Below are 26585 nucleotides of genomic sequence, written 5' to 3'. Positions count from 1 at the left end.
GTACATACCTATACTAAATATCTACCTATAGTCTTATTCTCGATATTTTATCTAGTTTATTTCAAACTGTCCAGTTAATATTTTTAGCAATTCCTATTGTGTTATGTTTCAAGAGTTTAATACAAAAAATATTAATTCACGATGATTTATAAAAGCAACGAGTTATTGTATGTATTAATCTTGATTTTCACAAACATTTTGAACGTTTCTGAAAGCACAATTTCATATCATCATCATAAAAATGGTAAGCACCGATTAAAATATTATGAAAAATGTATTGGATTTAATGATTTATGAATTTATGACTTATAAGCACTTATGCTAATTGTAAGTAAATTAATTATAATACTTGATAACTTAGTGCAAAATAATTAAGAGGACGTCACACACGCATGTGGTGTCTTCGTCTTACAAATGTACCACATACCAAAAACTGTTTTGCGCGGGATAACTTTTATCTTTCTGTGTTTGTAGTAGTTGCTCCAAAATTTTTGAACATATATGGTAGAAAATTATCTATGCAACAGCGTGCCTATATTTTAGATAACATAAATACAATAAAAGTTATTGGCTTCTAAACATTTCGTTTTTTGTTTTTTTGTTTTGCTTATAAAAAATGATTGGATACTGCTATTAAAAAAAAAGCTATACAGTTATTCTGTTGCACAGATAAAGTTCTTTTTTACGTGTTGTGATAATTTGGTAGTTCTACACCAAATATGGTGAGAGAAAAGTTGTACCACGCAAAACAGTTTTTGCTATGTTGTACATTTATAAGACGGAGACAACACATGCGGGTGTGACGTCCTCTTAAGGCGATAGAAAAGCCATACCTAATGATGTTAAATATACCTAATAAATAAAAATGATTATCTTAATGTTTGAATTCAAGCACCGATGTTCATTCTAAACAATAAAACCAACCCATATAAATTAATATATTTATTATTTTCAATTACAATGAATCATTTAAATTTGAACAGATCAGATACATAAAATACAATGTATAATTATAAGAGTACCTAACCTTAGGTACTTTACTGTGAATTTTATAAATTATCTACCTATATATGGCCATATATGTTTGCATAGTAATTTTCTTTACATAAATGCACGAATAAGAGAAACATGATCAATATGATAACACAGTATATATTTTCAGAATTCCGTTGGAATTAATTTTCTTATAAATTTTAAACAAATTGTCATTTCATTTTATTTTATGTAGGTACCATAAATGTGTGTATGTATATTGTTTTATACAATATGCATACACATAGTATAATGTGAACACATAATACAATTTGTATACACATATTAGTATAGACACCATTTTATAATATTTATTTACTTATTATACATAAATTAATTAAAAAATGTAATATAACATTCTACACAGTATTATAATTGTTTATTTTTTTGTTATTTCAATTTGGATCATTTACCCTATAAACTCGCGACAAAAATGTTAAACATTTTATAAAAAAAAAATTTCTTTATTAAATACACTTGAAATAAATATTCAAATCTTTAAGAATGTGCATAACAAAGTATAAAAATGTAAAATAATCCTATTTAGTACCTACTAATATTATCTCATATTGATACTACGTATTTATAACATTTATTGACTAAAGTTATAACTAATACACTGAACTTTGAGAACGTGGCTGGAGGAATTTCAAATTTTGATACCGCCAATCGGTGATTGATTACAACTGGTATCATCGAAAATACTATACCTTAATAAATATCGAAAAACGTGTAGGTACCTCGGTAATTTATAAGTTTCAACCCAGAAAAATTTTACATCTAATTTGAAAATTACCCATGTTTGTTATTTTATAATTATGATTGTATACATTTTAATCTATAAAAGTTTACGGTATTTTTGGTAATTACCGTGGCGCGGTATTCACGGCAACAACAGTAATTATTACCAAATCACGGTATACCAGTAATGGGGCACCAAAAACATTATTATTTCTTAGTTGTATATGAACAAGGTATATTAAAGGTATCATAAGTAATAAATATAAACAAAGTTTACCATAGGTGCATGCAATGTTTGTTGTATTTAAATATTATATTAACTTATGCGAGTGAATTTTTATAATTATTTTGTTTTTATTTTAGATGTTTATGAAGATTTTGACATTACTACAATTTATAGAGTCACAAATGTGTCGTCATTCAAAAGCAGCAATGGTTTGTAAATTATTGTCATTTGCTTTTTACGAATTTACTATAAACAATAGTCGATCAATACTAACAACAAATTTGACTGTATAAAAAGTTTTATTATTTGTACCTATAAGTTATTACAATTTCAAATTTATCATACCACTATGGCTCTATATTATGTATTTATTTATAAAGTTGGCCAAGTCAATGAAAATAATTAACTCGAGTTAATTTAAGAGAATACAAGATCGATATGTTAGAGGTTAACATTTGACAAATCATAAATTTAACTCAATAGGTTAAAAGTTAATATGAAAAAATATATTAACTTAACTCGATTAATAAAAGTGAATCTACTATTTTTATTTAGTAGGTACCTATGTGGATCATAAAAATAGTGACTGCGCTCTTTCTAATTTCCTAATTTTAATGAACAATTTTATTCAACTTTTATCGTAATTCACAGTGTGTATACCTATTTTAAACTTACAGCTTACATGATTATTAAAATATATTTAAACTAAACACATCTTAATTAATAACTTGACGTATATATAATTTTTTAATATCAAATAGAAATTAAGATCATAATATAATATTATGCCTAACATTTATTTTTATTTTTTTATTAAAATTAAATTACCTATAGGTACAGTTTATGCACAATAACTGTATGTGTTAAGAGTATGCCTATCTAATCCACTAAAATATAACTATATTGAAAATTATTTTATCATGAAAAATAATGGAAATGTTTGTATTATTATAGTAGGCACATATTGAATTATTGTTATTTTTGTTTTAACTTTGATAACTACGTATATTAATGATTACTTTGGTGTTTTATTTTTAAATCAACTGCGGTAATCTAAGTTTTATTCAACTGTCAATGAAACTACCTAGTTAAGTCAAAAAGCTTGAAAAAATTACTTTTAACGTAACAAACATTTTTTTATGTTAACTAGTTAATACCCTATTACTTATTTTATCCACACTTTATATTATTGCGTTGATTTCATATTTAAAGTATCTGACCTAAATATTACATTTTGTAATCATTTATCCGGTTAGGTTATTTAATAAATACATCAATAAAATAATCTCTAATTAAATTGGATTTTAGGTGACACCAAATTCCAAAATATCGTACCTACCTAAAACATGGTATTTAAATGTCATGACCACTTTATTGTCCGTTAGGTGTCGTGTGGCGATGATATTCTGTAATGGATGTGTTAAATTTTAATTAAATTGTATAAAACCATTGTATACGTAAAATGACTGTGAGCCCATTTCTGACAACAAATACAACGAATTAAAATTAATTTATTTGACATAAGGGTTATTAGTATTTTATGTTTCCATTAGTATCTAATACGGGATGTTTATTTTATTTTTTCTAAAGACATCGCATAAATCATAAAAATATATAAATAGTTGGAAATTGTGGTACTTGAGGCCGTTTCCCCCCCCCCCCACAAAAAAGTCTTGCAAGCTCCCTTATTTTTAGTTGTGTGTTATCCCTTACACATTGATGTTAATAATGTTAGCCCTCCCTTTCATTACAACCTTCCGCCTATGAATATATCATGTTATATTATGAATCCTACTAACTGCTATTAACATAATAAGTCAATGCAGACAAATCTACGTAGGTACCTACCGTGAAACGCTGCGAATAAGATCGTGGTATAATTAATAACTTAACATTAGTTTAAATAATTTAATTGTACTTTGTAGCTTGTATTTAAATTGCATGTAAACATTATAAAATTATACTCCATTATACTTAATCTTAATTTTTAAATAATTAAATATGAATCGATTTTTTTCACTCTAAATGTGTATGTTGTTTTGTATTGTTAAACGGATCCATGAATGGTTTCAGGAACCTACAATGGAATGAATTCAGTTATTGAAATACACTCAAGAACTAATGCTACTGGACTGCCAATACAAGACAATGGTGATGATATTCATATTATATCGACGAATATAAAAGAAATCATAAATCTTGGATCATTTCAGAATAATAGTCAAATGAGTACTTCGTATAACTCAAAAGCTTGGAGTAGAAAAAGTTTTAACTTAAATGGTAAGTTATTAATTATTAGTGGAGAACGGATTCTAATGACCTGAGATGGGTTTTAAAATGAAAGTAATATATTTTATTTGCCCTCCCTCTTTCCTGGAAAAATATATGTCCTAATAATATTTAAAAATTGAAATGCGATTTTATATTATGTAAGTATGTGGTTTATTATTTTATGATTGTTTTTAATAAATCATGTTTATTACCTATAGGAAACATTTGTAACAGGAATCGATCGATGGATTCAGGTAATTTGAATACAATCTAAATTAGTCATTACGTTTTTCACATATTATATAAGATTTAAATTTCTTATTTATTAGGTATTTGCCAATTTCAAGTTAGTATAATTTTAATTTTGTTTTAAATGCACATTTAGGGACCAAGACATCTAGTGAAATGGTGATCGAAGTTTTTCTTTTTATGTACCACTTTTCTGTGTACAATATGTCTAATATTGTATAGTCTACCTAAATAACCTACTTTTCATAGATTTAATGTTATGTAACTAATTACTTTTATTTATTAGATAGGTATGGGTCAAAATTGTATGCCTGATTTGTAGTCTGTTTAGCTTTACATTTGTTATTTATTTACCTATTTGAATTATTTTTTTATTTTTTTTTTTTTAAACTTAAATTAAACATATTATTTATTAATATTTACACATTACAAAGAACAAAATTATGTAATTTATCTACCTTTTTTAAGCTGACACTTGTGGTGAAAACAGAGAGTTGAATATATAGATTTAAAATTTTATAATTTTAAATAACAGACTTTCTTAGTATACAGTTAAAAAATAAATTAGATTAGAAAAAAAAACAAAAGATTATTGTTATTATATAAAAAAATTAGGTTTTATAGATACACAATAATATGCATTCTACATTATTAAATATTAAATACATGATGAAAATAAACATTCAAGTATACATTTTTTAACATTTAAACTCTTATTTACATAAATATTTGATTTTAAAATTAATGGCATGGAATTATAATAGGTCGGTGCAAGATAGTCCACAAATTTTTACATAAAGATTTCTTAAAATAAATAACTTTGGCATCATGTTAAAGCTAAATGTTTTCTTTTTCAACATTACAATTTACCCAGTAATTTAAATTGTTTATAAGCCAGAATTTAGCTATTATTTTTAAATAGTAATTTGACAGGTCGCACATTCAATGTCTTGAAATTTTCTTTTTAAAAGCCTTCTAACGTAGGCCCTTTCTCAGACACATGCGTACAATTTTTTTTTGTTGATTTATTAAAGGATATAAAGCATTATCATTCAGGCCTACCCATACTAGTAATGCATATTGAAATATAGCTTGATAGATAGATAAATACACTATACACAGGGTATGAATAGGAATTACATGAGTACATGACGTACATTTTAGAAACTAGAGGTTAAACTTCGTAGTTTCATAACTACGTTATTGACATGTAAATTCCAGCACAAGTTTTTATCAAAAATTAAACCTAGATATCTGATACTTGAAACTCTTGATATGTTTTGACACTGTGTATTTTTATATGGGATATTTTTTTCCAAAAATGAAGGGATGTAAATTCATCTAAAAGCTCATTTGAAATATAAATCGTGAAACACATGAACATAGTTTTTTTATAATTCACCGTCAAATTCTTATAATTAAGGTACCTATTCGATAACTTTTTTTGTCTCAAAAATTGCCTATTTTTGGCATTTTCCCAGAAATCGTCAGCAAAAATTAAACAGTTATCATCTGCATAAGTTATAATTTTTCATTAATTTCAAGGTTAAATAAACTATTTAAGTACAGAATAAACAAAAGTGATCCTTTTTTCATTTTAAATGGTATCGAGGACCGGAGCGAGAACCACGTTAGCATCACTTTCGCTCCTTGCGGTAGGTACTCCGCAGTTTTATGTTAATGGATTATTAAAAACACCGTTTATTTTGACTACTTGGCTTCTGTTTGTCAAATAACTATTGGACCACTTCAAACTCAAGGTTTTTATTACCGAAGTCTGGCAAGACTATCATAAGTTCAGCGTGGTTCACCATATCAAAAGCCTTTGCAAGATCCAAAAAAATTGCTAATGTTTTTTTCCAAGGCTTTGTTAATATATTTTGTTGTACTATATAAAGCGGCTTCAGTTTCCAGATCTGGCCTAAAACCAAACTAATTATTAGAAAGTAATTTATTTTTTTCCTATAGTAGGTAATTACCCTAGTTTTAACAATTTTTTCTTGAACTTTGAGAAATTGCTTATCATAGATATTGACATAATATGTATTTAATTTATCTCCTGTTTTGAAAAGTGGCGTAATAACTGCTAGTTTCCATATTTCAAGGGAAATACCATTATTAAGCTTAAATTATAAATGTAAGTTATAGGATAAATTATATGTTCTATTACTTGTTTAAAAATTGTTGCCGTAAATCCATCAAAACCCACCGCAGTATCTGCCTTAAGCTTCATTGTAATGTGGGAAACCTCCTGATTTTTCAATCTTAGTACTGAGACGGTTTTCAAAAGAAACATTTGGAGAAAGGGCTTTAAAAATATTCTACTTTAATATATAAAGTGTCAAGAATACAAAGCTTCGATTTATTAAAGTAGAAAAAACTATTTTATATTGAGTTTATTCACTTATTTGACTACTAAAAGACCGTATACACTTTCACAAAGAGTAAAAAAAAAATCAGAGTCGAACAGCAAAACATTTGGGTATATTTAAATAATTTATTTCTTAAACACTTTATTTAATCAAGAAAATCGACTACGCACTGCTCGACGTCTCTGCGGTTGCAGGACTACTGGAGTACAAACATAAACAAATAAACTTTAACAATAATAATAATAATAATTGTATAACTTTGGAATATACCTTACAGTATTATACTACTATGAATTTAATCCATAACTCATGAGGAACCTTGTATACAATTTTAAAGTTAAGACCCAGTGAAACAATTTTTATTGACATTCATAAATATGAAAAAAAAACAGACAATTATTTAAATATGAAATGTGTACTTATATGATATTTTATTTTAAGAATATATGCAAAATACAAGGTATAATTTTGTACTAGTGTATTAATATGTATTAGTGCGTTACTATTAAAACATACATCTAATTGCATTCAATTCACTGTGCTGTTACTTTAATAACGTCAATGTTTTTTAAATTTCAAATAAACTCAAAAAGTTTAACAATTATCTACATTATACTAATATACTGCGTTAATAATTTTCAGGAAACCAATTGAATAAATGCTATAATGTTTTTGAATATTTAAGCTTCGGAAAATGCTTTTCAGACCGTTACACGATTTATGATTCACCTATTATCTGTAATTTTTTCACGTTTTATTGGACACCCGATAAAAATGATCAAACGTGTTTAACAATGACATATTTTACCAAATATGAATCAGATAAGCTTTATTTTATCACGATGGATGTAAACGATGAAAATAGTAATATGTTGATATCTTCAACCGTGTTGGAGAAATATGTAATACTTTTTACTATAGATACTGACTAAATCAAAGATTATAATTATTTTTTAATTAGAAATTAGAATAATAATAAGTAATAACAGTGACATTTGTTTTTCATGCAGAACGGCATTACAACATTGAAAATTACTAACATTGGTTTCAAGAACAATCAGAAATATAAATTATCATTAAAATTAACCGCGACGGACAGATATCAATCTCAATGGGTTGATCAAAGTTTTAAATTTGGACTCATACGAATTGCCCAATGTTCGAACTATGGTAAAATATACAAAACAATTATACTTATCAAGATTGAAAATAAATAAAAACTATTGTGGGTTTTTAGCCACTTAGGTAGTGTATTATTATTTTATGTAACTATAAATTAAGAAAACGCTACACGGACAATTGCTATCTCCGTCTTACAAATACGTAACATAACAAACTTACGCTCAGCTGATCACGTTTAGCTTCATTATTTTAAAAATTAGAGTGTATTGACATTGACTTATTATAAAACTTGATGGTAAGAACATTATATATGTTTGTATGTGACTTTTTTACGATAATTCAGTTTTGAAGTATTTTATGAGTGTTTTTAATTTACTCTATTTTATATACTCGACAGTTGCCAAAAATTGAGGTATTGTAAAAAATCCACATACAAACACTTATAATGGTTTTACCATCAAGTTTCATAATAGTTCGATAATTTTCCAAAGAATGTGTGGGATATGTTAGGCACTTGTAAGACGGAGACAGCAAATGCCTTTGTAGTGTCCTCTTAAATGTATATTCAAATATCTGACTTCAAATGTATAGTCGGTTGTAAACTATGGTCTAATTTTAACATGAGGTAGGTACAGGTAATATATAAGTTTTAATAATTACACTAATATAATATAATCAAATTATAATATAGATTATAGGTATAGATGATATCTAAGGATTTATCCAACACAATAAAACTTTAATTTATGGTAGATTTAAATTTAAAAAAAAAATATATTATTATTCTTTTGGGAAGTAATAATCCCAAAAATCTAGTATCACTGTAATTATTATGGTAAGACATTACACATCAATTTATTCAAATGCTGTTGTTTTTTACAGTTATATAATAATTTCAATTTAATGGCATACATTTGTCATATTATAGACTACTGATGAAAATTCCTTATTTAGTATATTGATTAGGCACGGAGATAATTAAGATGTTATGGAACTTTTAGGACATACGGAGTGATTCTTGTATCATGAAACACTCATTATTTAAAAAAACTATTAATGTTTTTGAAAATATTTTTTTACATAGTTTCAAGTTGTTAAAAAACAATTTTTTATCCATATATTTTTTAAGTTTTTTACCTTTTTGAATGATTACATAGAAAGTCTTAATTTCATATTCCAAAGCAGAATATTTTTCTAAGCATTTTGATTCATAAAAATCGAATTTAGAGTGAGTAGCTTATGAGTTATAAGTATTTAAAGTTTAAAGGGTTACCCCGCGAAATGTTTGTCCCCTACTCCAGTTGCCTAAACTTTAAATATTTATAACTCATATACTACTCACTCTAAATTCGATTTGTATGTATGAAAATACTTAGAAAAATATTCTGCTTTAGAATATGAAATCAAAACTCGGTTGTCAATCAAAAAATTAAAATACTTAAAAAAATATAAGGATAAAAAATATTTAAAAACGTTGTTTTTTAACAACTTGAAACTATGAAAAAAAATATTTTCAAAAACATTAATACTTATTGAAATGATGAGTGTTTCATGATAAAATAATCTCCTTGTATAGGTACTGACGTAACTACTGTATATCGTGGGATTCATCGAATCCGTCGAAACTTAATGAATATTCGATATTGAAAATGACCAAACATTGAATAGGGTATGTAATAACTAATAATATTATATATTTAATGTTTCCGCAGATGAAGAAGATGTTCGTATTATTTCTGTGGATCATGTTTCTGGAAAAAAACCAAAACCGTTCAATATTCTAGGAAACCGTATGTATTTAAAAATCGACATAATTTGATTAATAAACATCTTAATATAATTTGTTAGAAATAAAAAAAGTATGTAACGATATTATAATTTTTTATTAGTGCTCTACATTAAACTTATGGTTATTAATTATCAGTTAATTTATTAATAAATAATAGTTGATCATCTAATACACTTTGCTTCACGAGACTATCATTAGTTTACTGTAAGTAGCCACCAATCTAAGTTAATTAATTTGTATTAAATTATTACACTTCATCAAGTACAAACAATTTCTATACTAATGAATTTAAGAAATTACTTAGTCCCTTTTTGATATCACAACTTTTCGAACTTGAGTTTTTTTTTTTGGCGATGTGTTTACACTTGAGTGTTTTGTTGAGACATCACTCCTTTCATAAATTAAAATTTTGGATATAACTATCCTATTTTTTTTTATTTTTTCAATTGGTTGAAAAGACTAGGTATAATACCTAAATATCAATAACATGTATACAATATACATATAAATAACTTTTTTAAATAAGACATAAAGTGGACTGCTAACCATGTGATGTTGTTGCCAATTGGACACAGTTTATAAACGAATAAGTATAATAAATATATAGCTATGAATATTCATTAATATTGTAATAATATTATAAGTACTAACACTGATTATGAATTCTATTATTATTATTATTATTATATAGTATTCATATTAATCAATAGTACTATAGTCCGCGCAACGAAAACTGGCCGGTGACCCCCGTGACCCGCCCGCCCGGAAATGGCCGCTAGAGTCGCGCCGGTCACCGGCCAGTTTTCGTTGCGCGGTCTATAGGTATAATCATACAGCGATAAAATAAATAAACAAAATATAACGGCGCACGGATATCAAAGCGGAATTTGTATACTGTGGTGACGGAGATAAAATGGATGCATAGATCACAGACGTATGGACAAACTAATGGACAGCGCTTAGAGAGACGAAATACGAGATACGAAAGAGAAAGAACTATACATTTGGGAATATCATGGAGGACCATTTACATTAAGTTTTTTCATCCATACGTATTATCAATATTATAGCCACGATATAGATATAAAATACATGTAGGTAAGACACATGGCTAAATGCATAATGTAAAATATTTAATGGTTTTCCACGATATTCCCAAACGGATAGTTCTTTCTCTCTCACTCTATCTCGTCCTCATGAACTGTAAGCAGGGTGGTGTCCATTAGTATACTCGTATAATAGGTCTATGGCATAAATGTACCTACGCAACGAGTGGGCCGGCGTTACCTCCACTACCACGTATTGTTTAATTAGTGATTTCAACCGACGTGCGACGGAAATATGCATAGGTAAATTATGCCAAAATCATAGTCCGGTTGGAAGGAAAAATATGGGCGGCGCGGCATGTACATACAACATACATACGTTTCGTGTAATATTATACTGTCGTCGTGTCACGAGCTCTTTTATTTAGCTTTGATCTACTTAAACTCTGGATTAGTTATTAAAAATAATAATGAATCATCTAATACACTCCGCTTCACGAGAAAACGAATCTGAGTGATGAACAAAAATAGTTCGTTCCTGCGCGTTCGCGCCACATAACAAGCTAGTTGATTTCGTCAAATCGGAGCCCTTTAGCTGCGTACACCACATTTACACACCAATGCCCGTTTACCACATGGTAGAGACTAGGAAATGGGAAATATCGAATAGGACAGAACACAGAGTGTACAAGCGATAGAGCTCCATAATAATTTATATGCGAGAGAGCAAAACACGTTCTAACGTTTTACCACATAAGTAGGTGTGTGGTGCATTGGCGCGGAATTTTTTTTATATACCAAATATATCCCAATATAGATTTGATTTTTAAACATGGTTGCACATTTTATAATTATTTAATATCAATGAATTTGATTCTGAGTGAAGTAAAAATTTCATTCAAGACGTATTACACAATATTTAACTTTGTTGATTTTTGCAATTTATAGACTTGAATGCATAATATAAATGCATTTAACTGTTTTTTTTTTGAATATTTGAGAGGGGGATCTTTCAAAGTTTGATTTCTATAACAAAGCTAATAGCTGTACAAAATATTTGAATATAAAAAGTTTATTTTACATAAATTAATTTGTATTAATTTAATAACTACATAATTTTGAATATTCCATAAATTATGATCACATTATTAAGTGCATGCGTATTTCATAGTTTTTAGTGCATTCAATTCACAGCCTTAGATATAATTTATAAATATTTCATCTATATAAAGACGTAAATAATAATTTTTAATACATTGTAATTTATTATTGTTTAAACAGGCATAGTCGAACCTTCTAATAATCAAGGTCCATGTTTAAATGGTGGATATATTATTGAGCAATCGTCAAAATGCATTTGTCCTCCTGGTTTTAAAGGGCAATTTTGTGAGACAGGTAATGAAAAATTAAAACTTTATTATTTATTGTTATATTAAATACACAAATAATATCAATATAATAAATAATTAAATAAAGAGGTAGCGCTAGATCTGCACTTGGCCCCATTTCCCCTCACACATTTTTGCATTTCCCTCAAACTTATCTACTCTTAACATTAAGCGGTCCTGCTCCCCGTCACCCACCCACCTGTTCGTTACCAGTCCATTCTATCTGAGTCCGTTGTTATTTTATAGTGATTTCTGGCGCCACCCGTGCGCAATAACGCGTTGCTCCCTGAATTGAGGTGGGCGATAACGATTATTTTGGACACAGTTTGATATACGAGCAAAACATACGTAGCTCCATCTATTATATAATATAATCTAAGCTTATTATATAAGCTCTCCGATAGGTAACCTAACCTGTATAGTAAAATAAGCAACATTTAAAATGTACCTATTATTTAATATAAAATATTTATTTTAGCGTCAAATAAGTAATAATATTATATAACATATATAAAAAAATAATAATCTTTCTTCAAGTTCAAGCATAGGGACTAAAAAATAAATTAGAGATTCAAAGAGAGGGACAAAATTATATCTCAGTCCTCTCTATAAAATATTAAGTTGGATATCCTTTCTACCCCCCTCCCCCCACGCCAAAATATTATTAATCCACAAATATTATATTCGTCTATTACTAATCAAACTTAATTAATAAAAAGAAGAGCTTTACAAGTAATTAAATCATGGGAAGTCATTCTTACTTTTATATATACAGGGTGATTCATTAAGCGTAAAACAATCACTATCTCAAAAAGTATTAATGTTTTTGAAAATATTTTTTTACATAGTTTCAAGTTGTTAAAAAAACAATGTTTTTATTAAAAAATATATTTTTAAATATTTTTTATCCTTATAATTTCTTAAGTTTTTACTTTTTTGAATGACATCATATAATAGTTTTAATTTCATATTCCAAAGCAGAATTTTTTCCTAAGTATTTTGATTCATAAAAATCAAATTTAGGGCGATTAGTTTATGAGTTATAAGTATTTAAAGTTTAGATGGGTGAAGTGAAGTCGGTATGGTACTACACCACAAAATGTTTGTCCACTACTCCGCTTGTATAAACTTTAAATACTTATAACTTATAAACTACTCGTCCATATACATGGGATCATTAAAAAGTTAAAAATTATATTATTTTCTAAATAAGTAGGCAAGTAAAAAAAATATAAACCAATTTAAACATTATTTTGGTGTATAAAAGATGAAAAGAATAAATAAATAATTAGTCCCGCGTCTTGTGAAGTCTAGTTGTCAGAATACGACTTAAGAGGATGTTAGCGCACTATTTGTTTTCTCTCTTTGACCCACGCGCAACATAGACAAAACGCATTTGCACAGAATCGTTTTTTCTATGTTTTCAAGTAATCTTAGAGTAAAATCACCCATTACAAAAAAGATAGAGAATAATATTTCTGAGGAAATGTCATATCGATTTTAGATTTTATTGTTATTTAATTTTGTATTTGAGTTTCAAAATAAACAAAAAAATGTTGTAAATTTAAATGATGTTTAAATTGTTTTTGAAACAATATTTAGAGAAATCAATATGACATTCCTTCAAAAATATTATTTTCTATCTTTTTTGTAATGGGTGATTTTACTCTAAGATTACTTAAAACATAGAAAAAACGATTCTGTGCAAATGCGTTTTGTCTATGTTGCGCGTGGGCCACAGAGAGAAAACCAATAGTGCGCTAACATCCTCTTAACAGCAAGTTAATAATTAAATAATTTCAGGTTGTGGAGTAAAACTCCTATGGATCTGACTGTAAAGGAGTATGCTCTATGCAGTATGATAAAATGTGTCGTGGTATGTTCATGTGTACAAGTTATGGATGTACATGCCCAGCAGGACTAACCGGTCCATCGTGTGACGAAGGTAAGTAAAAATTTACAGGCTTGAAGAATATGATTTTATATAAAAAAAAATTTGTCATTAATAGTTAATTGAATTATTTATTTTTTTTACGATTTAGACTGTAAAATGGGTACATATGGAGCTGATTGTAGACAAAATTGTTCAGATCATTGTCTCAATAACATGTGTGATCAATATACAGGTGACTGCTTATATGGTTGTTCAGTCGGACATATACTACCATATTGCAGTGAACGTAAGATTATTTGTTAAAACATTTAAAATTAGATTGAATTAATGAAATACGTCGACTGATATAAATATTTAATGGTAAACAAACTGTTCGTCACCTATCTGGTAATAATTCTAATACTTGCATATTTCCATATTTCTTTAATTTTTTAATTTTGATTAAATTAATATTATTATTTCTGTAGGTTATAATCTTATAAAAATATTATTTAATGCATTAACAAGATATAAAAAAATTGAGTAATACAACTGTGATTTGTTTCATAATGACGTTTTAAGTTACTAACCTTAAATTGTGATAGTTGGAATTGACAGATGAGACAAAATGGTTTACTGTTTCGTTCTATGAAAAAGAACTCTTCTTCCCATTGTAATTTGAATTATCTGTGTTGTTCTTCATACTTCCGTTTCTTAGACATAATAATTATTTTATTAATGTTGTGTTGTTACACGCACGACGTCAAAAAGCACTATGAAGACATAATATCCATTATCCATGTGTGTCTATGTCTGTATGATATTTTTATATTTATGGTATTTATGAAGATAAAATTTAATTTTAGATTATTGTACAGTTATTGTTATCGTATTCTTCACATTTTATTAAATACGATACCTTATCTTATCTTATTTACAATATCACATATATATATAAATTATATAATAATATGACCTTTTTTTTTACATTTTGGCTCTTCCATATTTATTAATATATTTGGTGGCTCGCGAGTCTCTTCTCGCTGGTCACCCCTGCTCTACAGTGTTTGACTTTAGTATAAATTTATATACTTAGGTACTGAAACTCTGTTCGACATCACATGACGCAATTTTCACATATTTAAATTTTGTTACTTCTCTAGGAGTTATATTTGAGAAATCTTCATCTAGATTGTCGCCATTTAAAATGCAACGTATCCTAAACATAGATTTTAGTCCAGTATTTATGTCTAACACATTCTTAAATTTTCTGTCGATTTTTTCAGTACTTGGTCTTTTGTTTTGGCTAAGTTTAAATATAGTGTTTTTAACGATTTCCCCTAACCAACACCAACAAAAACTGACCCGTTACATATGAAGTACCTAAACATATGTAATATTGTATTATTACCTATAATATAATAGTCATTTCTTGGATTTTATTAAAATTACATAGCTAATCTACCCGAAAACATAATATTTAGATCATATTTACGCATATATTTCATACAAACATAAAAATTAAACAACGATTTCGATCATATAATGTATAAATTTGATTATTTTAAATAATTTTAATTGAGTAAGTAACTCTTTGGACACGGTACTAGGGTAGGTAGCGATTACTCGGGGCGGAGTTGGGCACTGTACTACTGTAAAATTGCACAGTGGGCCAGGGTCATTTTATGTCCCAAATATGTGTCCACTACTCCGCTTGTCTAAACCTTAAATACTTATAACTCTTAAACTACTCGTCCTAAAATTTGATATTTATGTATTAAACTACTTAGACAAATATTCTGCTTTGGAAAATGAAATTAAAAAATCTATGCTGTCATTCAAAAAAGTAAAAAACTTAAAAAATTATAAGGATAAAAAAATATTTAAAAATATAATTTTTTAATAAAAATGTTGTTTTTTTAACAACTTGAAACTATGTAAAAAATTATTTTCAAAAACATTAATACTTTTTGAGATAATGAGTGTTTTACACTTTATGAATCACCCTGTATACTGCAATGCGGATAATATAAAATATGTTGTACTTACTACTAAGTATATTGTAATGTGTTTGATTTTATAGAATATCCATACTTCATTAACCCACCTACACTACGTTTTGCCAATTACGATGCGATTGAACTAGAATTGGATTTCCAAGAAAATAATATAAAAGGAGGAGACAAATTTATAAAGCCAAAATATTATCAATTATCTTATAAGGTTATTACAATTAATACAAACAATGTTTGATATTTATTTCTACATAAGGGATGAAAACGCATGCGTCATGTAATAATGTATCTTTTTTTTGACATAATACACAATTTTTTTAACTATAAATTAAATAGGAGATACTCTACATTCTAAAAGTTACTATTTTATGAGTTTTTGAAATTATATGTAGCAATGCATAGTTACTTACTATAGAATATTGTTTGCAACTCGTAGACTAATATAGGTATTAATATTTTTCCATTCGTATAGTAGATAATATCTATCAAATCATTTTAGGTGCATTTATATGTGCTTATAACATACATACATACTAATCCTTACTTTTTTTTATAGTCATTGATAGAAAATACATTTAGAAACTCTGAAATTAAAGCAATAAGCAACACCAATAACGTCACATTAGAAGTTATCGGAGACTTAGAATCGGATACTATGTATAAGGTTGGAGTTTTGTTAATTGCAGATGATGGGGATTTTAATGAACAAAATATAGTATATGGTCAATATAAAACCCCGTGTATGCGTAAGTACCTACTAAACATTAAATACCTATTAACAATAAATCGTCCAATTTAATTTAACAAACTAAAAAACTATACATAATGATAATAGAGATAAAACGATATACCTAACATCATCTGAAATGAAAATAACATTTTAGTTTTCAATAATATATGTTTATACGCTTGAAAACTATTTGTTGAATATTAGGGTTCTGGATTTAAAATATTTCACTTGAAATTTTTCAATTTAATTATTTTTTTTTCTTCTAAACGTATTAATTTATAGAAGATTAGAAATGATTATTGATTACACAAAGAAAAGATCGAGACACAAATAAAATTAATTATTGCAGTTATTTATCTATACTAATATATTTTCACATTATTAACGCATTTACGATTTTTATGTATAAGACTGCTAAAAAACAATATAATTAAAAAATAGGTACCTCATGCTTCACATTATTATATATTTATTTATATTTCTTTGAAGAATATCATGGGCGTATTTACGGGGAGATTTATGAGGAATATATCACCCTATGATTTTTCTTAATGTGAAAAAAATCAAACAAATAAATTATTTTTTGTACCACGAACTTAAACCTAAGATCCTATCAGTTCATGCAAATCCTTGCTGCAAGATTTTTCATTTACAGTCCCAGATATCACTAATAACTACGAAAGAAGTTTTATTTCATTTGAACGAGCTTGCATACACTTTACACTCTATACATACACTTTTTTTTTATATATATAATGTAAGTAAAGGGGGCAATACCCTGAGATTTACCTCAGAAATAATAAATATAAATCACCCTGCCCCCCCCCCCCCCCCCAAATAAATATTCCTGAATACGTCACTGACATATATCTAATTCATTTTTTAGAACCACAAATTACTGATTACAACATAAAATTAATGAGTGGAATACAAAGCATCAACATAACATGGAGCATAGTAAGTGTTAAAACAAAGAACAATATTATAGTTAGTGTTGCATCAGTAAGAATTATTATTTTTGATTAGCTTTCAACCATATACATTATTAATTTGCTAGTTCAAAATATACATACAAACATACAGTATAGCTAATTAATAAAGAGGATGTGTTGTCTCCATCTTCCAAACGCGTAACATACCAAATTTACGCTCAGAAATTCACGTTTTATGCCGTTAGCTTAAAAATTAGAGTGAATCGACCTATTATGAAACTTGATGGTAAGAAGATTATTTGTGTTTTGCTGGGAGATTTTTTTTACTATAATTAAGTTTTTAAGTGAGTTATGTGTGTATAATAAATGTAAATTAAAAATGCTCATAACTCACATAAAAACTGAATTATCGTAAAAAAGCTTTCAACAAAACACAGAAAACGCGGCATAAAACGTGAAATTCTGAGCGTAAATTTGGTATGTTACGCGCTTGTAAGACGGATACAACACAATATTATGCGGGTGTGGCGTCCTCTTAAGAATATTAATACTAACACATCCAATAAAATACATTATTCGTAATTGTTCAATAATCAAATTATTATTTTTATAAAATGTACAGAGTATCTCAAATCGACTAGAATGCAATATTACGAAATATGTTTTGACGTTGATGTCAAATCAATCACAAAATCAAATATCTGATGTACAAGAAATACTATCAAGTACAGATAGTGGTCGCATTTTGAATAATCTTATTCCTGGTTTTAAATATAACATAAAATTAACTCCTTCGACAAGTAATGGGACGTTACCATCCTCGCCAATCTATTCAATCACTACTCTTATGTCAAGTAAATATTTATTTGTTTTTATTTAAAATATTATTGATTTAATTTAGTATAATTCTTCAACTTTCTGTCTATATAATGTTACCATTGATATGTCATATTATAACGTGCCTCGTGGTGTTTTTTCATTACGGTTACTAATAATGCGAGTCAAATTAAAAATTGATAACGAATATTTTAGACTTTTTAATATTATACGTTTATTAAACAAGAAATAATCAACGAAACATGCTTCACGCTTTAAACATACCCATAACCCAGCTGATCTTACCATTTGTTATAAAATGCGCGATAAAACGCGCGCTCTACATTTTTCTATCCTAGTTAAAAAAAAAACCCTGGTCTGAGACAAAACCGCCACGATGCGGGTTAGCGTCGAGTCATAGTTGCTGTGACACGCACTATAATAGTGCTCTACATTACAACACCTACGGACCTACTAATGTACTATGTCATTTTATCATGAGATCAGGTACCAGCAACAATATCAGGCTATCTTGGTTCGTGTATCGATTGAACAAATGTAACAATTTTTTGATATGTAGTGAACTGTATTTAATTAAACGCATTAATAACAATATTGATAACAATATATTTTAATATACTGTACATAAAATAATATAGTAAGTTTTAGTCACAGCAGATCATGAATATACAAATTATGTTGTTTGTCCAGTTGACAAATATTATAATAAGTGGTATAAAATAATTCTACCAGACGACTAAAGACAACACAATAATAATTAAAACCGGCTGGTTTTGCCACGCTCTTACACATAAACACGGGTATTCAGAAATTAGGATTTTTACATATAATACTAATAATATTGACCAATATGGTCACTCATTACATGTAATAATTCGTTGATATGTAGTGGAATAATATATTTAATTAAATGTATTAATAAGAATATCGGTAACAATATAATATACTGTACATAATATGATATAGTATGTTTTAGTCACAGCAGATCATGAATATACAAATTATGTTGATTGTCCAGTTGACAAGACGTATAATAAGTGATATAAAATAATTCTGCCAGACGGCTAAAAACACGAACAATAATAATTATAACCAGCCGATTGATTTATTAAATATTAATAAGCCAAACAGCTGGTATTGGCATGCTCTTACACATAAACATGTAATGCATTATATAGCCAGGATTTTTACGAATAATGCATGCAAATACATGCACCAGAAGTAATAATAATTACAATAATATTACGGCCATTGGCGGTAACAACAATATAATATTCAATAATAATTCTACAATGACAGTGGCTATACGAGCCGCGGATAATAATAATATAAAACACAGTGTCGATAGACGCACACAATACTATACCGAATATATTAATATAAAACACCACAGCGACGATATTATAATAAAAGGAACTTGGTGATTAGCACATATAAAATATTAGTATATTACAAACTTCGGCGATTTGCGCCTGCAATAATTGATCGGATATTCAACCACACGGGTTTGCGATTGATGCACTACTAACTAAATAAAAATAATATAATAATTAACACACACAAAATAGTATACAAGATATAATTTACAGATAGGGTATGATATATTATGTGTGCGGTGTGTGTCGTGCGATAGAGGTGCTTGGAGTGGTCGGCAATAGTGCCACTAATTAAAATGATTTGGTGATAAAATAATAATAATAATATTGTCGTTCTGGCGCAAACAAAGGCAAAAGTGTGCTTTCCAAGAATTGGGCTAGTTGCGTACCGGCAAACGGAAACATGAGCAACAAGTTATCAATACAAAATACCATTAAAAATTGCGACAAAACAATTAATTAATAGAACTTAGGACTTTATGTCACACTGACGACATTATATCTAATATTGCATCTTCAACTTTCATACAATTAATGAACTAATAAACAAACTTAATAATAATAAACATTTTAAAGAGAGAATTACTTATAATTCTAAATACCTTCAAACAAGAAATAAATATCTAATGTCCTACAAGTATTTGATAAATTATAATAACGTTCATTAAATATAATAATTTTACTTTCATTCTTAATATTATAGAAAACGACGTTCGAATAAAAAATATTTCATCTAAATATGAAAATGGAAAAATCAAAGTAAACTGGATATTGGTATATTCTCATCAGCATTACACGTCGGTCGATGAACCAGTAACATCAATCATCAAATATAAAGTAATTTTATTCAGCATAATTCTTATAACAATTTAATTAGTAATTATATTGTATCCAAAATAATAAATATAAGTACCTATAAACTATTCATTCATATGAACTTACTATTCAGATCCATTATAAGTAATTTAAATACATATTTCTTGCCTATTATATACCTATATATATATTTGAATTATCCTAGTTTAGCAACCTAGCAAGGAAATCTAACGTGAAAAACTTCATAAAAAATAATATTTAGAATTAAATATTTTTATATTTAAAATGTGGTTTTTATTTTGCACGCCTAAATCATTTGTAAAATCAAAACTTACCTGTCATACTTCCCTTAAAATGTTTATACTTGGACCTTTTAAATAGCATTTTAAAAATTAATTCAAAATTTGTTTGAAAAATAGCTGAAAATAGATCACAATATACTCTATCTGACTTAGTTCAAAGTTACAGACATTAAAAGTTAAAACACATTTAAATAACAAATTTTTTTCATCTATTTAAACACATTTAAGATTAATTTTGATTTCAGTGGTAAAACTTAAAAATTGAGTTTTGATTCGACCAATCAATCAAGCATTAAAAGTCACACATTTTGAAATAAAAACGTTAAATTCTTTGTATTCTTTTTAAAAATTTCACGTTTTGGAAAAACCGTACATTTAGAAAATTTTTAATGATAGGTACGTCTGACTTATTTATTTTTAACATTATTATAATATACAACGCAAAAGAACATTATGAAAAAATAAATAATAAAATCCACTAGGTAATGCTTAAATATAATTATGCCTATGTCTTTCCATAAATTAAATTTTAAATATAGGTGAAACGAATTCTTAGCTGTTCCATAAGAGAAGTAGAACAAAATTGGACGTCGATAACAATTTTTAATCGAACCAGCTATGAAATCTTCGATACAGTTCCGAATACTCAATATAGTATACAAGTCTTGGTTGACGTTAAAGACAAAAATACTACTCATCAAGAAAATATGATTAATGTATTAACACCAGATTCAAGTAAAAATATATCAAATCGTATTAAAATATATTATTTTTATTTATAATAATATTTTTTATTAGTTCCAATGACTGAACCAATCTTAGATCCTAATCATCCAATGTGCATAACTAATAACTCTATATTTATTCAGTGGAAATTTGATCCCGAAAATTGCTCAAAACTAAATGGACTTTTATCTCAATTCTATATAGAATTAAAGGTAACTTTTGTAAATAATTAATATAATTTTTCGTAATACTGTATCAAATATCTATTTGTAGGATAAAGTTGCTGACATTTTACAAACAAGAGAAACCAAAAATAATTACATTAGCTTTAACGAGCTTAAATCCAACACAAATTATGAACTGAAAGTATTTATAAAAACACACTTCGGTTATAATCCAGAACATTTTCTACTCACCGATTTCAAGACTAAATTAGAAAGTGAGTGGACTCTAATTGTATAACTATTAGAATGTCTAATGTTACCAAAACTTACGTTTGTTTTTACTTTACACATTTATAGATTTAAAACCAGTAGAAGATTTAGTGGTTTATAAAAAGAGTCTAAAGAATCGTATGGCAGGGTTTCGCTGGAGATATTCACAAGACACAAATGTAGACGGATTTATAGTTTCGTTTGACGAGAATCCTTTAATACACACGAAAAACGTTTCCATCATACCACCGCAGGAATGCTCAGCCTGGCCAAAATACTATTGTCATACATTTTATAATTTGAGTAAAACGAGCAACAACTACACATTTAATGTACGTATTGCCGTGGATAGAGGGCTCTTACCTCTAGCCACGTATTAAAGTAGACATACGTCATACAGTATTCAGTTAACTTAATTTTGAGAAAGCTGTTTTTTCTCCCTGGCTCAGTCGCAACATAGACAATACGTATTCGTATAAAATCATTCTGTTTTTATATATTATTTGAATTAGCTTAGAGAATAATAACTTTGAGGCTATGATATATATATCTAGTTGGCTAAACATTGTCTCAAAACAACATATAATATCCATTTAAATGTAAGTACAATTTTTATTTTTAAAGGCGAATATAAAGTGAAATAATAATTCATTTTAAAACCGATAGGTCATACGACTCATAATAGTGCATCGCGTTGTGCAATACTGTGCGGCGACGACGACTTTTTCCTATCAGCTCCCTCTTCATTCATACACCTCTCATTCCATTAATTGTGAATTATTATAATTGTTATATTTATTTAATCTCATTGTGTTGTTTTCACGTGAATTATCGGTCAGCCTATTGCCTTCGATAGTTATTAGATATTATCTTTCTTAAAAATTGTATTGTTTTCTTTCTGCGGCCAACCCCCTATTATTTATTACAATTATTTTTTATTATTATTATAATGTTGCGTTTTTTTTTGGTCCACTATTAAAGGGACCATACTTTTTTATATTTTGTGATCCGATAATATAGCGATCTCTATTACTTATAATAATATGTGTGATCCACTAATAAAGCGAGCACAAAAATTATTTATGTTATTTTATGGTACACACAGTTGCCGACTATCATTATTATTCTTATTATCATATTGCGTGTTGCTATAAAACCTGAGATATTTTCAATAAAAATACGATCTCCAAAGTAGGGCTTGAAACCGTTTTCAAAACCGATTTCAGAAACCGGTATAAACCGTTTTAAAACCAAAACCGAAAAAAATTGGATACCGGTATTAAAGTCAAAATCAAAACCGTAAAAAATTGGAAACCGGTATTAAATTCAAAACCGAAATCTGAAAAAATTGGAAATCGTTATTTTTTTTTTTTAATAGACGTGTTTTCAAATACGTAAATTTCATTAATACGCATAATTAATACAAATAATAAAATTGAGATCATGATTAAAATGTTGATAACCATTTCATTATTCACAAGAGAAAATTGGAAACTGTTATACAAAACCGAAACCAAAACCGAAATTTAGTAATACCAGTATTACTAAGTTGAAATCGAAAAATTTAGAAACTGGTATTTAAAACCGAAACCGAAACCGAAATTTCTTAATACCGGTATTGCTAAGTTGAAACCGAAATCGTAAAATTTCAAAACCGGTACACAAAATCGAAAACGAAACCGAAATTATTTCAATCGGTTTCAAGCCGTGCAGTCCAAAGCTCAATTGTAAGTCTTTGTTGTTATTATTATCGCCGTTAAACTTGGCAGCTGTTTATTGTCGACGTCGATGCCGTCATTAGTCCCCGCGTAAGTCCGCCAGACGTCTGCCGACTGCATCACGATCGTCGTCAATCCATCGTAATCTCAAGAAGTCAGTAGTGTTAAGTTAGTTTTTGTGAGCTCTGTGGTCATTGCACCAAACCGGATCGAACACAGAGACCCCCTCCCCATAACTACCTTGCACCATCCTCATTCCTTCGGTAGGTCTCTCCCGTCCTCGTCTTTGTCGTCGTCGTGCGTAGAATTGCCTACCCACCAAAATATCAGGCTAGGGCACATTTGGTTGGCTACCCAGTGTAATAGTCGGCGTGAGTGGTGACATTGGTCATAGTCAAAACCAGAAATCGTTCTCAAGCATCACCGAGTGGTCCTTCGGGTAGCCCCTACTTTAGGGCGCTAACATATATGTACCCTCAAAAATATTATTCTCTATAATTTTTTAGTAGGTGATTTTACTTATTACCTACTCAATAATCACAAAAAAACTGTTTTACGCGCATGTATTTCATCTATGTTCGCAAGGGTCTGAGAGAGAAGACAAGTTATATCCTTTTAACAAAATTATTTATATTTATACGAGATGTACTTGCTTTTATATTAGATAAAGCCAAAGTCTATAGATTATCCTGAAGGTGGTAAAGTTTCGTCTATTTCTTTTGACTGCATCAATGGACGTAAGTACCTACATACAACCTACCCTTATACCAATAATATTTTAAAATTTAAATACCAAGACTTAACATTAAATTAAAATAATAAAGACTAAAGAGGTATATAATAATATTATTTATTTAATAATATTAACTACTATATAAAAGTAAAGTATTAAGACCAACTAAAGTAACTATTAACTACCGATCTACTTGTAATATTTTTATGATTATTTGTTTATCACACAAAATATAGAACCTGATTCTCCAATGAATTTAAAAACGACCGAAATTGGTAACACATCAATAGCTCTCCAGTGGGATATTCCATGGATATTCAACGGTGTATTGAAAATGTTCATTGTAAACGTGGATGAGGTTTCATCAAATAACATGGATAGCATTACGCCAACAGAAATTCTGGTTAATGAAGAACTACCTACGTATAACTATACGGTAATTTAAATTACATGGAGATGATATATTTTACAGTAGTAATAATGTGCTTTTAAGAATGTCGAAAAACGTAAGTCTGAAAGTCGTGTTCTAGTTTATAGCAAGTCAGTCGTCAGCGGTGTAGGATGATACCAGATATAGGAATCCGAATGCGGTTATTATAGAGTATAGTAAAAGTGGAATAATGTTTAAAGCTGAAGAGCCGTGTTTTTGATTGTCGTTTCGCGTATCTTGTGTGTTTGCCAAGACTGTACCATACAGCAGTCCAAAATTAGATTGCATGGTCATGCCACCGTGGATGACAGACACGTGTTGGTTTTTCCGGTACCTTTAGGTCCGTCGAAGTAGAATGTTTTTATTACGTCACGATGGTCGTCGACAGCCACAATCATGCTCTTATACACCGTATATAGTTTTGATAGGTAGGTAGTGAAAATAAGTAAGACTACAAGTCAACAATACCAAATTGTATATAGGTATCTGGTATACCTATGGTACCTACCTTTTTTTTTAGGATATATATGCATCGTAGATAATTTAAAAAATAGATATGAACAACTTTGTTCTTTGTAGTTTTTATTGCCTAAATTAACACCTGAGTATATTATTTATTTATTTTACAGATAACTGGCCTGCAACCCGGATTAACATATTCAATTGGAGTTTTATCTGTATCCAAATCATTTTACAGTTCAGCATCTAGACTGTTGGTCATAACTCCAACTATTTAAGAAATAATTTTAGTTTTGTTTGACATACTAATGAATTTACAATATATTTTTGTCATTTATACAAAATTAATAATGTTGTTTAGTTTTTTTAGTACTTACGTAATATAATTTATCAAGTAAATAAACTAATTAATCACAAAATATATCTCGGTATTATGTCATTTCACAAGTACCAAAAAATAATTATCCTCCGAATATTGATAAAACAACGATTGCCTAGACAGCAATTTAGTAACACTGATATTTTAATAACATTATAACTGTATTACATTTACAATATTTATTATATAATGTTATTGTATTATTAATAAAAAGATATATTACGAATATTATTATACACAGAATATTTTCTCAATGGTACAACTTTGTTGAGTGTACAATAATATCCTGATAATAATCTTAAAATATTTTATAATTATTAAAAAAGCACCTAAAAATAATATAATGTTCATAACATTTTTTGCATATTTACCTTTATTTATTTTCTCACATTAAAGAAATAATTACGTAAGAACATTTTTGAAATACTATTTGGCAGGTGAGAACTTTTTATTATAATATATAATTTAAAATATATGTATAATTATACTATAGCTGGGCACGGCAATGCGTGGTTTTTATAATTATGCGATCTGTATATTATCAGGTAGGCAATACCGCTGCAGTAGATCGCGGACCCAGCGTGGTGTA

At 28.0% G+C, this 26585-nt stretch overlaps 1 protein-coding gene across 1 annotated transcript; it reads left to right on the top strand.

Moving 5' to 3' along the window:
- Positions 1–37: 37 nt before the first annotated feature.
- Positions 38–26038, top strand: LOC132946372 (uncharacterized). The gene is given in 23 exon segments (XM_061016349.1): positions 38–244; positions 2137–2208; positions 4073–4279; positions 4489–4524; positions 7534–7793; positions 7902–8061; positions 9726–9803; positions 12130–12243; positions 14040–14050; positions 14052–14181; positions 14279–14416; positions 16193–16332; positions 16681–16870; positions 17741–17811; positions 18409–18640; positions 20703–20836; positions 21657–21852; positions 21916–22055; positions 22117–22282; positions 22365–22609; positions 24660–24732; positions 24965–25164; positions 25788–26038. Coding segments are annotated over 23 exon segments (3204 nt in total). The 5' UTR covers positions 38–141; the 3' UTR covers positions 25896–26038.
- Positions 26039–26585: the final 547 nt, after the last annotated feature.

This window comes from Metopolophium dirhodum, chromosome 6, assembly GCF_019925205.1.
Source record: "Metopolophium dirhodum isolate CAU chromosome 6, ASM1992520v1, whole genome shotgun sequence".
In the NCBI taxonomy this organism is placed as follows: domain Eukaryota; kingdom Metazoa; phylum Arthropoda; class Insecta; order Hemiptera; family Aphididae; genus Metopolophium; species Metopolophium dirhodum.
Note: the sequence above shows the minus strand (reverse complement) of the source record. Positions and strands in the feature narration are given on the sequence as shown.